We start from the raw sequence: 15154 nt of genomic DNA, 5'->3' as shown, positions 1-15154 counted from the left end.
GTGGCCACTTCTTGGGCAGCATATTGCGAGATTTCACCGGAAACCATAGGCAGAGCAGCAACTTGGTCTTCCCAACACATCTTAATTTCTCACTACAGAGTGGATTCTGCTCTCCTGGCTACCGTCGACTTTGGCAGATCTGTTCTTAGAGCCAATTCCTCAGCACTATAGAGAATAAATATTACTGTTTTCTTGCACCCTCCCGACTGGCGAGTTATTTCCCAGTGTGTGCTGCCATGAATGCGTCAGGAAAACGGAAAATTGTATACTCACCTTTCCGTAATTTTCCTTTCCTGACGCATCTTCATGGCAGCACACAGATGCCCGCCCTATTGTTTTATGATGATATATACAGAGAATGGTGCGGGGCGTCTCCCCTTCAAATTTATAGCTAACCAATCCTGTCAGGTTGTGGGGGCGGAGTCACAACCCAGTGTGTGCTGCCATGAAGATGCGTCAGGAAAGGAAAATTACGGAAAGGTGAGTATACAATTTTCCGTTTTCATCTGCCTCCACTTAGTTCGTATGATGCAAGACCTGGGGGTATTTATTGATGGACCCCACAACTTGTCAAATTTATCTGAATTGCACCAAGCTGATACACTAGTTTCTTCAAGGTCTCTTGTACACGGGTGTAAAAATGCTACTTTTTTTATTAATCTGAACACAGATGCATTGTTGTCTATGAAACAATGTACACAGCTGAGTAAAAATCAGTAATGCAGCGAAGAGTAAAAATTTTACATTTGAGTGCAGTCATTGATGCACATACGCATGTATACGCATTTATTTTGCAAAACTGGCACTGTGACGGTAGTAGAATGATATCCCCGTCAAACATTCCCTTCTTCCCATAAAGAAAATCACCCAATATTCCACGAGGAGGAATATTCCTGGTATCGCCCAATAATCCACACATGAGCCAAGCTTACTGCTGGAGCAAGAGAGACTTTAATGGTACAACACCTAGCTTATATGTAGTTACAAAACTGTTACAATGACAATCTCCGCCCCCCCCTCACACAGTGGGGGCTCCCATACAGATTATAGGCAGACACTTCGGAGCCGACCCTGTAGACACATTTCTTAAGGGTAAACACAGGTCTTCTTCACACACACACACAATAGATCAATTACCCTTTAAAATAGGGAGCTGGCTGGGGAAGGGACATTAACATTTCAACAGTCTGTTACACAGAGGAATGAGTCACACATGAAATCACCTTTTACCTAACACACACAGCATTACTAGCAGGGAGAATTAAACTGAAGCATATAGGCAAAAAGTCCTTCACAGGCACTTAAGCAAGGATAAAGAAGAATTTTAAACATGCATACATACAGGACATTTCCAGCCTTGTTCACAAGGGACACACTACAGCATATGCCCATTGGGGGCCATGTTTACATACAAGGATACACAGGAGTTCCATGCATCCCTGTGCAGACAGACCCACTGATGTCACCAGGGAAGCAGGGTCTGCAAAGGCCCAGCTTCTTCTCCCAGCTGGACATCCTCATAAAAGGAGGATGCTTCCATGGTTGCCAAAAAAAATGTCAAATGTTGACTCGTCTTACCACAGAACAGTTTTCCACTTTGCAACAGGCCATTTAAATTAGTTTTTGCCCAGAGAAGATGGCAGTGTTTCTGGATCATGTTCAGATATGGCTTCTTTTGAATAATAGAGCTTTAACTTGCATTTGGATGGCACGGCCAACTGTGTTCACAGAGAGTGATTTTTGGAAGTATTTTATGGCCATCTTCATTGGCCAGTGCAGGATGATGTCACTCCTGCAAATGCACAGGAGGCCACCACTGAGGATCAGGCTGGCCGCTGTAAGCTGTGCAGCTAAGTTTACATGCCGGGTGACCTTAAAAAACAGGCAGGTATGTGTACTTTATTGCAGAAGAGACATTTCATTTTATTTATTTCATTGCTGTATACATTTTAAATACTCCACCACTGAAAAAATCTACGTAGTTCTCTTTTATATGAGGGAGCCGGGGAGTTGTGTTTGTCATAATTTACCATGTCTGTACTGTGCTGACAGATCTCATTATCAATTGTAAAATAATGTTGGTATTTCAGACAGTAACAAAGATATCATTGAAGCAATAGACAATTCACAGATTGTCGTTATTTCACAGACATAAGCCCATGAGATAAAAGAACACGGAACAATGTAGATCATTAGCAAAACAAACAAACAAAGAATAGTAATAGAATGTTCTCAGATAAATATGCTGAAGCCACTATAGGGTATTTAAATCATTATCAAAAATTAGAGCCTACAGACCTCATCCACAAAGGGACCAGCAATATACCCATTCCATTAATCAAATGAAAATACAATCAGGTACAGGTATAAAGGCACAGTGGGGGAAATAGGGAGGCTAGGGTGGGAGAGGGGTATTGGATAGAAGACAATGGGAAAACCCCTGTGCCTGAGAATATAGTCCAACACAGAACCTAATAGGGCCCCACCTGAAGCAGAAAAGGTGAAACTCAGAAAAGAATGGAAGAAAAAGGGAGGAAAAATAAATGTCTGCCTGTCCTAACAAAGCGCTAAAAATGATGGGCTTCTCCTTTGTATGTTAAAAGAAAAGTATGGGTTTTCTTTTTTTTTTTTAATAATCATACTTACCTACGTTCGCACTGTTCCCAGAGCAAAGAGCTGGTGACCGTCAGTCACTGGCTCTCTGCTCTGCCCCCCCTCCCCCTCACACTCACTGGAGCTCTGGGCTGTAGAAGGGGCAGGAGCAGCCAGCTGAGCTGAGATGCTGAGCCAGTTCAGCCATGTGGGCAGATCCCGACTTCATTGTCGCAATCTTGTCTGAGCCTAGACCAGCTCTGTGACATCAGCAGACAGCGGACTTCAGCCCGCTGTCTGCTGAATGAACTGCACACCTGTGATTCAGAGGAGAAGTACAGCCAAGCAAGCTTTGGCTGTACTTTTCCTTTAATGAGGACGGGGGCGCTTTAAATGTTGTTTTATTATTTCTTTTATTTATTTTTATAATATTAAATTGTGTTTTATTACTGTCCCTTGTGACAGTAATAGGTGGTGACATGTACTTTTTATGGACCCCCAATCTCTCATTTGCACTTCAAAGTATTCACATCGCAGAAAACTGTGATTCTGAATACTGTATATATTTTTGAATCCAGCACCATTGGCAGCTGAGTAAACCGGAAGTGACGTTGTGACGCTGCTTCCGTGTTTACATTGAATAGACTGGATCGAAGACGTTTACAGCTTAGTTCCAATCTGTGGCTGGGCGCTGGATCGTAGATCGGGTCTCCTGTGGGACGGGAGGCCCAGTAAGAGCGGTGGAAAGGGGGTGTCCCCTCCCGCTACTCCTGGATAACAACAGAGTGGCATTTAGCCGCATTGGTTATTATCCCTGGAAAGCCGATCGCCCTCTCTAAAAAACGATACCAGGATGATGCCTGCAGCTGCGGGCATCATCCCAATATAACCCCTTAAAGCAGAGGACGCATATGTGCGTGCGCTCGGCGGCAAGGGGTGATTTAGGCTACTATCGCATTGAGGCATTTTTCGGGTGTTTTAGTGCTACAAAATTGCACATGTAAAGCGCCTCTTCAGTGTGACAGCCCGAGTGCTTTCACACTGGGGCGGAGCGCTTGCAGGACGAGAAAAAAAGTCCTACAAGCAGCCAATTTGGGGTGGTGTAGGAGCGGTGTATACAGCGCTTCCAAAACGCCCTGCCCATTGAAATGAATGGGTAGCGCCTGCAAAGCGATTTGGCAATGCCACAACACAGGCTCTTTTTAACCCTTTCTTCGGGGCCACTAGCGGGGCCTAAAAGCGCTACTATAACAGCGGTAAAGCGCCACTAAAACTATCGCTTTACCGCTAACAATTTTTTTATTACTTTTTTTGTTTGTTTACAAAAAAATGTAACCACTTGCTCACCGCCGCACAACGATATACGGCATGGTCAGGCAAATGGGTGTACCTGTACGTCCCTGAATTTGCCACCCAGCGGCTGTGCGCACACCTGCAGCATGCCTCGTGAGTGCGCCTGCGGGTCCCAGTAACTCGATGTTCCCAGGCGGCCTGCGATTGCAGTCGGCAAAGGCAGAGCAGGGGAATGCCTTTGTAAACAAGGCATTTCCCTGTTCTTCCTAGTGACATGTCAGGGATCTACTGTTCCCTGCGATTGGGAACAGTGATCGCTGACGTGTCACTGGTAGCTCCTCCCCCTAACAGTTAGAGTCACTCCCTAGGACATACTTAACCCTTCCAGCGGCCCCTAGTGGTTAACCCCTTCATTGCCAGTGTAATTTTTACAGTAATCAGTGCATTTTTAGAACACTGATCGCTGTATAAATGACAATGGTCCCAAAAGTGTGTCAAAAGTGTCCACTATAAAATCACAGTCATGATATAAAATCGCAGATTGCCTCCATTAAAATAATAATAATAATAATAATGCCATAAAACTACCCCCTATTTTGTAGACGCTATAACTTTTGTGCAAACCAATTAATATACGCTTAATAAAATTTTTTTTTACCAAAAATATGTAGAAATCTGCCTAAACTGAGAAAAAATTACCTTTTTTTAAAAAAAGATTGGGGATATTTATTATAGCAAAAAGTACAAAATATTGCTTTTTTTTCAAAATTGTTTTATAGCAAAAAAAAAAAAAAAAAAAACAACGCAGAGGTGATCAAATAACACCAAAAGAAAGCGCTATTTCTGAAAAAAAAAAAAAAAAGAACGTAAATTTTGTTTGGGAGCCACATCGCACGACCGCGCAATTGTCAGTTAAAGCGACGCAAGGCCCAATCGCAAAAAGTGGCCCGGTCATTTGACAGCCAAATGGTCTGGGGCTAAGAGAAATACAGTGTTACGACAGTGACACCGTACTACTCTGGGGACGTGATCAGGATATATTTATTTATTTTACACACCGATTGCTTACAGTATACCAATTTTACAGTTATAAGAAACCATTTTTTTCTGAATGAGAACTATTCATTCAGTGTTTACTATTGTGATTAGCCACAGCTAAATCACATGGTGCAGATGGGCTGCGATTGGCCCTGTCTTTACCATGTAATCACTGTGACCAATCACAGAGCTCATCACAATAGTATACAATGAATGACATGAATAAAACCCTTTCATTGTGTACAATTGCCATGTGATATGCTGGGATTGGTCACAGCGATCACATGGTAGCGGGCTGGTACAGTGATCTGACATTGGCTGTGTCTGGTGGACACAGCGAGTGACAGATCATGATAATAGCATAGTTGCCAACATTTGTCCAGGGACACTTTGCAGCACAGCTATTAATTAAATTACCACACTCACTTCCCCGAAGCTCCACCCACTACGCATTATCTTCGCCAGGCGAAGATTATGCGGAGTGGGTGGAGCTTCGGAGAAGTCAGTGTGGTAATTAATTAACAGCTGTGCTGCAAAGTGTCCCTGGAATTTTTTTTAAAATGTTGGCAACTATGTAATAGGGGAGGAGGGGCAACCTCTACAACCCTCCACAGTGAGGGAATTACAGAACATGTCCCCATTGGAAGATTTCCCCTATGTTCCTGTACTGGTGACAACCCAACGTGTTGGAATTTCCTCCACGTTCAGTGAAACAGTACAAATAGAGAGGGTGAATCTTCCTAATGGAGGCACAGACAGCAATAAAACCTGACAGGGGTTCTAATCCCTCTCCACTTCATCCAAAGTTACAAATAAAGTTTTGCCTTTAGTTATATAGAAAAGAATAGAGGGCAGCCCCTCTATTAGAGGAGGAAGTCTCATACCGGCCAGGCTGCCCATACCCAACACTCATGTCTTGTCATTAGCGCCCCCCCACAGACATACATAGACCTTCCCTCGTACTCACCAATCACAGGCAGGCAGCCTATAGAGGGGACAGTGAACTAACTCTTCACTCACCAGCCCGGTGCCCGCACATCACACACTGACCTCCTCACCAATCACATTTCCGCCTCCTCCCCTCCCTGCTTTCACCACACTGGAAACTCCAACTAGTCCGTACAGCCCTCCGCCCGCACCCTTTGTGTGCCGCCTCACTTCCCATTCAGCTAAGAGAAGCTTCGCTCAAGTTTAACATGTACCTTTAAGAGGGCGCGTCTGAAGGATGGCTGTATGGCTGGCGATTGGTTGGTGCGGGAAGAGCGGGGAGTGGTCTAGAAGCAGGAAGTAGGTGATGCTCAGAGGATCCGTACAGTGAGGTTAGCCATGTGGATGGGAAGTGTGAGATGAATGTGGGTGCTAAGGTGTATGGAGGGGGACATGGGGAGAGGGCTGTGCATATGTGCAGCATTAACCTCTAAGGTCAGCACAAGTCATATGCGGGCACAGCTGGTCCAGAGCAGAAGTTGGAGGACGGGGATATTGTGATTTCTAATATAGGGGGGGGCCCTGAATTCTGTCACATGGGGTAGGCAGAGTGGTGTCTCCCCCTACAGGCAGGGTATTAGCCTGTGTTCATATCTGGCACTTTGTAAATGTGTACAGAACTTTGTATTTTTGTGCCATGCGCCCATGGACAACCCAGTGCATGGTCAAGAAGTCCATTCCTGACACCTTTTTTAACCAATTCAGCTCCTGAAGATTTCCCCCCTTAATGACCAGGCCATTTTTTGCGATACAGCACTGCGTCGCTTTAACTGACAATTGCGCGGTCGTACAGCGTACCCAAACAAAATGTATGTCCTTTTTTTTCCCACAAAAAAGAGCTTTCTTTTGGTGGTATATGATCACCTCAGCGGTTTATTATTTTTGGTGCTATAAAAATAATTTAGAGCCGGTTCACACTGGGGCGGCACGACTTCGGGGGCGACTCGGCAAGGCGTCCTGAAGGCGACTTTCAAAATGACTTCTGTATAGAAGTCAATACAAGCCGCCCCCGAAGTCGTACAAGAACCTTTTTCTAAGTCGGAGCGACTTGCGTCGCTCTTATTAGAACGGTTCTATTGAATACAATGGGACGCGACTTGTCAGGCGGCTGAGTCGCCTGACGAGTCGCCCCAGTGTGAACCGGCTCTAAGACCAATAATTTTGAAAAAAAGGCTATTTTTTTTCTTAGCTATAATATCCAAAAAAATAAAATAAAACTAATTTCTTTATCAGTTTAGGCCAACATGTATTCTACATATTTAAAACAAAAAAAAAACTTAATAGGCTTCAATTGATTGGTTTGCGCAAAAGTTATCACGTCTAAAAAATAGAATATTGATTTATGGCATTTTTATTATTATTTTTTTTGCTAGTAATGGCGGTGAGCTGCGATTTATTTTTTTGGGGGATTGCGGATCGGATGCTTTTGACACTTTTTTGGGACTGGTGACATTTATACAGCGATCAGTGCTATAAGAATGCACTGATTACTGTATAAATGACACTGGCAGGGAAGGGGTTAACACCAGGGGGCGATCAATGGGTTAAATGTTCCCTAGGGAGTGATTCTAACTGTGGGAGAGGTAACTGACATGGAGTAAAGAGAGATCGCTGTTCCTGATCACTAGGAACAGACAATCTCACTCTTCTCCCCTGATAGAACGGGGATCTGTTTGTTTACATAGGCAGATCCCCGTTCTGCCTCTCTGTGGAGCGATCGCGGGAAGCTGGCGGACATTGAGTCTGCAGGAACTGCTGATTGGCTCCCCCGCTAGTGAATGGGCACGCGCGCCCACAGATCGCTGTGTACGTGCCCGGCATGCAATGACGGCGATTTGCGCAGGAGAGCCAACCTGCGGCAGTACAACTGCGGCGGCTGGTTGGGAACCACTTAAGTATTGAGCTTCATGTTTTAGAAACTGCATTTGATTAACTTTTTTTGCTTGAAAACCACTCTTCCAGTAAGAGTTAGGCCGGCGTATCAGTAGATACGCTGACCTAACTCGGAATCTGCGCCGACCTAAGTTTAAGTGTATTCTCAAAAAGAGATACATTTAAACCTATCTAAGATACGACGGCTTGCGCCGGCCTATCTTAGGGTGCAATATTTAGGTTGGCTGCTAGGTGGCGCTTCCATTGCGGTCGGCGTAGAATATGTTAATCACTAGATACGCCTATTCACGAACGTACGCCCGGCCGACGCAGTACAGATCTGCCGTTTACGTAACGTATTATCAGGCCTAAAGTTATTCCATCAAAGAGGTTGAATAGTAATTTTAAGTATGGCCGCCGTTCCCGCATCAAAATTTGAAAATTTTACATCGTTTGCGTAAGTCGTCCGTGAATAGGGTTTTACGTCCACGTCGAAATCAATAGGACCGTGCGGCGTACTTTGCCGCAATGCACACTGGGATATGTAGGCGGAGGGCGCATGCGCCATTCGTAAAATACGTCAATCACATCAGGTCAAGCACCATTAACATAAAACACGCCCCCTGAGCTAAATTTGAATTAGGTGCCATTACGCCCGCCCGATTTACGCTACGCTGCCGTAACTTAGCAGGCAAGTACTGTGTGAATCATGTACTTGCCTCGCTAACTTACGGCGGCGTAGTGTAAACACAGTACGCTACGCCGCCGCAAAGTTAGGACGCCCTCTCTGAATCTAGCTATTCTTTTTCTACTGCGTTTGGCATGGCATTAGCAATGAAGCACAAGTTTTTTTGCATGTTTTGTAAATGCATATAAATTGTGTGATTTTTACATGTGGTTAATGCCGAGTACACATGATCATTTTTCGGCATGAAAAAAAAACGTAATTTTTCCAACTTCATCATTAAAAACGACGTTGCCCACACACCATCGTTTAAAAAAAAATGATGAACAAAGCGCGGTGACGTACGACGGCACTCTAAAGGGGAAGTTCTATTCGCCTTTGGGCTGTTTAGGCTGATTCCGTGTTAGTAAAAGACGAATTACACTTTTCTGTCTGTTACAGCGTGATGAATGTGCTTACTCCATTATGAACGGTAGTTTTACCAGAATTAGCGCTCACGTCTCATAACTTGCTTCTGAGCATGCGCAGGGTTTTTACGTAGTTTTAGCCCACACACGATCATTTTTTACAACCCAAAAAACGAAATTTATTAAAACGACGTTAAAAAATGCAGCATGTTTGAATTTTTTTTTTGTCGTTTTTCAGAAGCCGAAAAATGATGTGTAGCCCACACACGATCATTTTAAATAGGTCATTTTTTTTCATGCCGAAAAATGATCGTGTGTATTAGAAATGCTAAGGGGCCTTTTACACGGGACAGATCCGTGATGATCTGCCCCGTGAACCTCCGCTTGCTCAGTGGGGATCGCCCCGCTGAGCCGTCAGATCTCCGCTCTCCCCTATGGGGGGATCGGATGAACATGGACCGTCTGTCCGTGTTCACCCGATCCGATGATAGGTGGAAAAATAGTATTTTCCTCCGTCTGCAGAATCGGAGGATAGCGGACCCGGATGAGATCGGGTACATCCGCTGACACCCGCTATTCTATAGAGATCAATGTATCTCCCTTTTTTATCCGTAAATGGATGGATGAAAAAGCGGACATACGTTCCGCAGGTGTGAAAGGGGCCTTTGTGTGAAAGGCTGAGTTCACCTTTTCAAAAAAAATGCACATTATTTTGCAGGAAAGAAATGTGCGTTCACAAGAGCCTGCAGAGCTTTGCACCTGTGATCAATGGATCATGGGTGCTAGGTTAGGCTCCTGCAGACTCTCTCCAGCTCTGTGCCTGTACCTCCGTACAAGCTGTCAGTTTCAGAGCTGTAGGAAGTGTAAATGGACTACGGGCACACTGATCAGCGTACCCCCAGTCCATAGAAACTACAAGTCTGTCTGCTGCGGTGGCAGATGGGGCTTGTAGGTTATTCATTCACAGAGCTCTATGAATGAATGATATGGCTGATGGGCAGATCCATGCCGATTTCAAATATGACAGTGGGGGAGAGGAACCCCCACCTGCTGTCAAAGGGAGGGGAGACTAAGGGGGATCTGCTTGAACATGTTACTGACTGTGAATAATACAGAGAATGGGACAGTTATTGTCGCTATGGATGGTTACTCTGGACTGGTTGCTATGGACTGGTTACTATGGACTGGTTGCTTTGGATGGTTGCTATGGACTGGTTGCAATGGAGGGTTGCTATGGACTGGCTGCTATGGACTGGTTGCTTTGGATGGTTGCTATGGACTGGTTGATATGGATTGGTTGCTTTGGATGGTTGCTATGGACTGGTTACTATTGACGGTTGCTATATACAGAGTATGCAAAAGTTACGCAGAGCCAAAAAAACAGCCAAATCCCCCTCAGCATTGTGTGGGAGGAGCTAGAATTCACCTCACAGCTGTGTGTGAGGAGTTATAATTCACCTCAGCGTTTCCTAGGAAACCAATGTTTATATGCAGCCTGTAAGCACAGACCAGAGATTCTTGCCCTTTTTGAATACTTGTCCTTCTTCTCAACGGTTGTATTTTAAAAACTATAAATCGTACAGCGAATATCTTTATATTGTGAGAATCACAACACCCAGACCTACAGTTTGATGCATAGTATGTCGCTGAAATATTAAAATTAAAGGCACAGTCACAGTTTAAATATTGCCCTTCAAATTTTAGGTGTCTAGACTGTAACTTCAATGGAAGTCAATGGAGGTCAATGGATGGCGTGCGTTGCAAACAAATGGTCATATTGTGAGAACGATGGCTTAGCCGTGGACACGGGTAGTGGCAGCAGGGATAGCTGAACGTTTTGATATAATATTTGTGTAGGTCGGCTTGAAAATGAGGGAGTAGTGGCAGTTTAGAAATCATGTCCTGATTTTTCAGTTTTTGTCATGTCACACTCTAGATTCACCATTCATTCCTATGGGACAAAAAATTACGATATTTTGCGAACAATTCGCCAAAACGTTCTACAAAGTAATAGCAATCCGATCGGGAACAATCCACACGTTTCGGTATATTACTTGTCTATGTAGTGTAAAAACTGTGGGAGGAGTTAAGGTGGCAAATTTGGCTATAATAATAATATATATGGGAGATAACAATAAGTGCTCTTGCTATGCAAGAACACTTAATGAGTGACATTATGTATACGAGAGCCCCCCTTCTTTTTATCTTTTATCCCACTTTTAGTAATTTCTTTGTTAATTTGGATGTATACTTTGGGTCGTTGTCATGCTGAAAGATGAAGTTTCTTTTTCATGTTCAGCTTTCTAGAGAAGCCTGAAGGTTTTGTGCCAATATTGACTGGTATTTGGAACTGTTCATAATTCCCACTACCTTGACTAAGGCCCCTGTTCCAGCTGAAGAAAAACAGCCCCAAAGCATGATGTTGCCACCACCATGCTTCACGGTTGGTATGATGTTCTTTTGGTGATGTGCAGTGCTGTTTTGGGGCCAAACATATCTTTTGGAATTATGGCCAAAAAGTTTAACATTGGTTTCACCAGACCAGAACACATTTTCCCACATGCTTTTGGGAGACTTCAGAAGTATTTTTAGCTAGGCTTGGATGTTTTTCTTTGTAAGAAAATACTTTTGTCTTGCCACTCTACCCCACAGCCAAGACATATGAAAAATATGAGACATTGTTGTCACATGTGCCACACAGCCAGTACTTGCCAGATATTCCTGCAGCTCTTTTAATGTTGCTGTAGGCCTCTTGGCAGCCTCCCTGACCAGTTTTCTTCTCATCTTTTTATCAATTTTGGAGGGATGTCCAGTTCCTGGTAATGTCACTGTTGTGCCATATTTTCTCCACTTGCTGATGACTGTCTTCACTGTGTTCCATGGTATATCTAAAGGAAAGAGAAAGGCCTATAAGTGCAGTGGTTACCAGATTTATTACAGGCACAATGGGATTACAAACACTTACAAGATAGTAAGAGGTCATAGGCATATAATGATTTGTCCTTTATGCGGATCGCTGTAATCCTCATCTGTCTGGGAGAGAGAGCCTTCTCGCTGCTGTCAGACCTCTGACGAAGGAGCTGTGCATGCTCCGAAACGCGTTACCGCAGACCACCTTCACCTGATGTCACATCGGCTGCGTGCATTCCAGCCTCTGATGAAGTCACGTGACGTGACGCAACGCGTAAGGCATCGAAAGACGTGACCGGAAGTGACGCACCTACCCGATCACACAGCCGTTCTCGCTGTCTGTTTTGGTTCAGGCTCTGTTTAGCTGAACCTCCTGATATTTTATTTTGTGGATGACATTAAATCGCTTTTACATACTTCACTATTGGAGATTCTTTCCGTTTATTTTGGGACCATTCTAAGTGCACTTGCATACGGATCCTCCATTTTGGTGAAGTCCGGAGTTGCAGACATAACTAGAAGGACGCCGTCTCTACCATTCACAGACCTGTGTCACTATAGGAGAGGTGAGGAGGATTCGTTTCTCGTGTCGGATTTCATCTGTGGAGATACCATGCTGTCATTGCATGTGTGTGAGGTAAGCACATTGTGAGCTCAGCTGCGCATGTGGATTTTCTCATCACTCTGCTTGGATACACAGTCACCGTTTGGAATTGTCATTCACTCCTGTGATTCATGAACTGTCACATATGAACTGTTGTCACAATTGGTTTTTTTCACATTTTTTATTATTTTTTCATTATTTGTATCATTTACACATTGGATTTTGTAGATCCATTGTGCCTACTTGGCACTATTCGTTACACTTTTGTATCACTTTGGAGATCATATTTTATTAGTGTTATTTTCTCTAATTGGACGTTTCACTGCCACCTTATTTTATTATACCACTATTTTGCGCTCATCAATCACTTTATTCATATTATTCATTTGTTGTTATTGCAATTTTAGATTTGAGCAGCATTAAGTTTATTGTATCATTTTTAGTACTTCATTTTCCACCCTGCACATTTGGGCACTGCTAGCGCTTTAGTTTCCCCTTTACATTCAATGACGTGGCGCGCCGGGGGGGGGTGGGACCGAGTGATGCAGTGAGCGGCTATAGCAGCCAGCTGTATCACTGGAGTGCGCCCGCAAGAACTAACCACCATGCAAACTCGCTCGCGTGAAGGTGGTTAGTTCTTGCGGGGAGGAGCCGAGACAGCCGCTGAGGGACCCCAGAAGACCAGGTTTGGGGCCACTCTGTGCAAAACGAGCTGCACAGTGGAGGTAAGTATAATATGTTTGTTGTTTAATTTTTTTTATTTTTTTTATCTTTAGTGTTCCTTTTAACATTACTTTGAATGGGATTGCTTAATTCTGAACACAGTGACATTCCCAGTTAAAAGAGGGTGTGCACACTTATGCAACCACATTTATTTTTACTCCCCCCCCCCCCCAAAAGATTTCAGTTTGTTTTTCAATTGAGTTGTACAGTTTATAGATCACATTAAAGGTGGAAAAAGTTTTGAAATGACTTATCTTTGTCTCATGTTTTTACATCACAGAAGCCTGACATTTTTACAGGGGTATGTAGACCTTTTATATCCATTGTACCAGGGCTCGACAAACCCCAGGCGCAGGTCGCAATTGCGACTAGAATTAAAATTAGAATTAGTAAATTGATACCCAACATGTCATGCTTCAAAATTGCGTCCGCTCGTGGAATGGTGACAAACTTTTACCCTTTAAAATCTCCATAGGAGACGTTTAAACAATTCTGCAGGTTGCATGTTTTGAGTTACAGAGGAGGTCTATGGCTAAAATTATTGCTCTCGCTCTACCAATCGCGGCGATATCTCACATGTGTGGTTTGAACACCGATTTCATATGCGCCGCTACTCGCGTATGCGTTCGCTTCTGCACGCGAGCTTGGCGGGACGGGCGCGTTCCTGGCTCCTAACTTTTTTAGCTGGCTCCTAGATTCCAAGCAAATTTGTCAAGCCCTGCATTGTACAGTACATAGAGGGATCATCGGACAATTGTGTCTACTATCAACCTATCATTGCTTTGTGTAGGCTGAATGGCCATAGCTGTCTGCAACAACCTGTCAGCTCATCTGCAATAATACACGTTCCTTTGATGCTGCCCGTGCCTGTCTATGTGAAGGATGCCTAAATGTTGTGTTCATTGTTTGCTATATTTGTGTGAACAATTTTTTGTTTCTTTTTTTTTTTTTAGGTTATGCAACTGCAAAATGGAAGACCGAGTCACAGATAAATTATTTGATTCTCTTTGTTATGTTAGTGATCATGTTGGTTTTTATGGAACTATCAAACATTTTCCAGCTGACTTTGTTGTAACAGAAATTGATGTCACCGGTCATCTGGTTACCGAGGGTCACATTCAAGAACCTGAACTCAAACTGAGAGAGAATGATGATGAACCCGAGTTTAAAAAACAGAAGACTGGCCTAAGGAATGTTGAAGGTACCACCATACTGGGACAGGCTGAATGTAAAGGTGAACCAACGAAGGATAATGTGGACGATGTCGCTGACATCCTCAGTCCATTGGATTGTGAGGAAGGCTTACATAACTTACTTAAGCTTTTGTTGAGTATAGATGTGCAAAAAGCTTTAAACATCTTTGCCAACTCGGTAAAATCTTCTTTTGAATCCCAAGTTAAAAGTTGTGAGTCAAGTGAACTTTCTTTGGGCCTCTTTTCCAGTAAAGATGACAGAGCCACAATTCATAGCGCTGTGCGACAGACATTCCCATTCCTGGTAACGTTCACCAAAAACACAGAGCTCTTAGTTAAACCAAACCTGGATTACCAAGAGCTTTCTGGACTCACATCTGAAGAGGAAGCAGGCAAATTCTTTACATTTTTAGATGCAAAAGTCAAAAACTCTACATTTACATTTCAACCAGATGTGAGTAAAGAACACAGGACATCTGTGCATCATTTCATCAGCAGGAAATTTGGGAAGTTAGTAGAAACCAAATCATTTTCAGAGAAAGACATTGATGGAGTGCAAAGAGCCTCTGTAACTGTGAGGTTCAGAGAGAAAAAGAGCTCCTCCGGGAAGAGGCAGAGAACAGACGGGCACTCTGAAATATTCACAGGTAGGAATGAATCTGTTCCTGTCACTTCACACAGGAAGTTTTGATAGCTGGGTACAATTACAACGTGAGTATATGTATATATGTGAGTATATGTCTCTCATTCTGTGAGTGGATGTACTGTATGAGGAAGTCCCAAAATGATCAAACGCACCTCTGATGTCCAGTCTTGTCAGTGGTTTAAAAATTAGAATTTAAAACTGTAA

General features: G+C 43.6%; 2 protein-coding genes across 4 annotated transcripts in view; one reads left to right on the top strand and one right to left on the bottom strand.

Moving 5' to 3' along the window:
* IRAK4 (interleukin 1 receptor associated kinase 4) overlaps positions 1 to 6054 on the bottom strand; it is a 37664-nt gene extending 31610 nt beyond the window's left edge. Inside the window, exon 1 of the mRNA XM_040343887.1 lies at positions 5891 to 6054. The gene's annotated coding sequence lies outside the window, so the exon portion shown is untranslated. The remainder of the gene's footprint in view (positions 1 to 5890) is intronic.
* Positions 6055 to 6148: 94 nt separating this feature from the next.
* PUS7L (pseudouridine synthase 7 like) overlaps positions 6149 to 15154 on the top strand; it is a 32460-nt gene continuing 23454 nt past the window's right edge. Inside the window, exons 1-2 of one of the 3 annotated variants that reach the window (XM_040343884.1) lie at positions 6149 to 6242; positions 14065 to 14951. In XM_040343884.1, coding sequence (XP_040199818.1) covers positions 14081 to 14951 — 871 coding nt within the window. In that variant the 5' untranslated portion in view covers positions 6149 to 6242; positions 14065 to 14080. Of the gene's footprint in view, positions 6276 to 6321; positions 6346 to 14064; positions 14952 to 15154 lie in introns of those variants that run through there. The other 2 variants (XM_040343883.1, XM_040343885.1) reach the window with 2 other exon arrangements.

This window comes from Rana temporaria, chromosome 3 (assembly GCF_905171775.1).
Source record: "Rana temporaria chromosome 3, aRanTem1.1, whole genome shotgun sequence".
Taxonomy (NCBI): domain Eukaryota; kingdom Metazoa; phylum Chordata; class Amphibia; order Anura; family Ranidae; genus Rana; species Rana temporaria.
The sequence above is the reverse complement of the archived record's forward strand: the minus strand, read 5'-3'. Positions and strand labels throughout refer to the sequence as shown.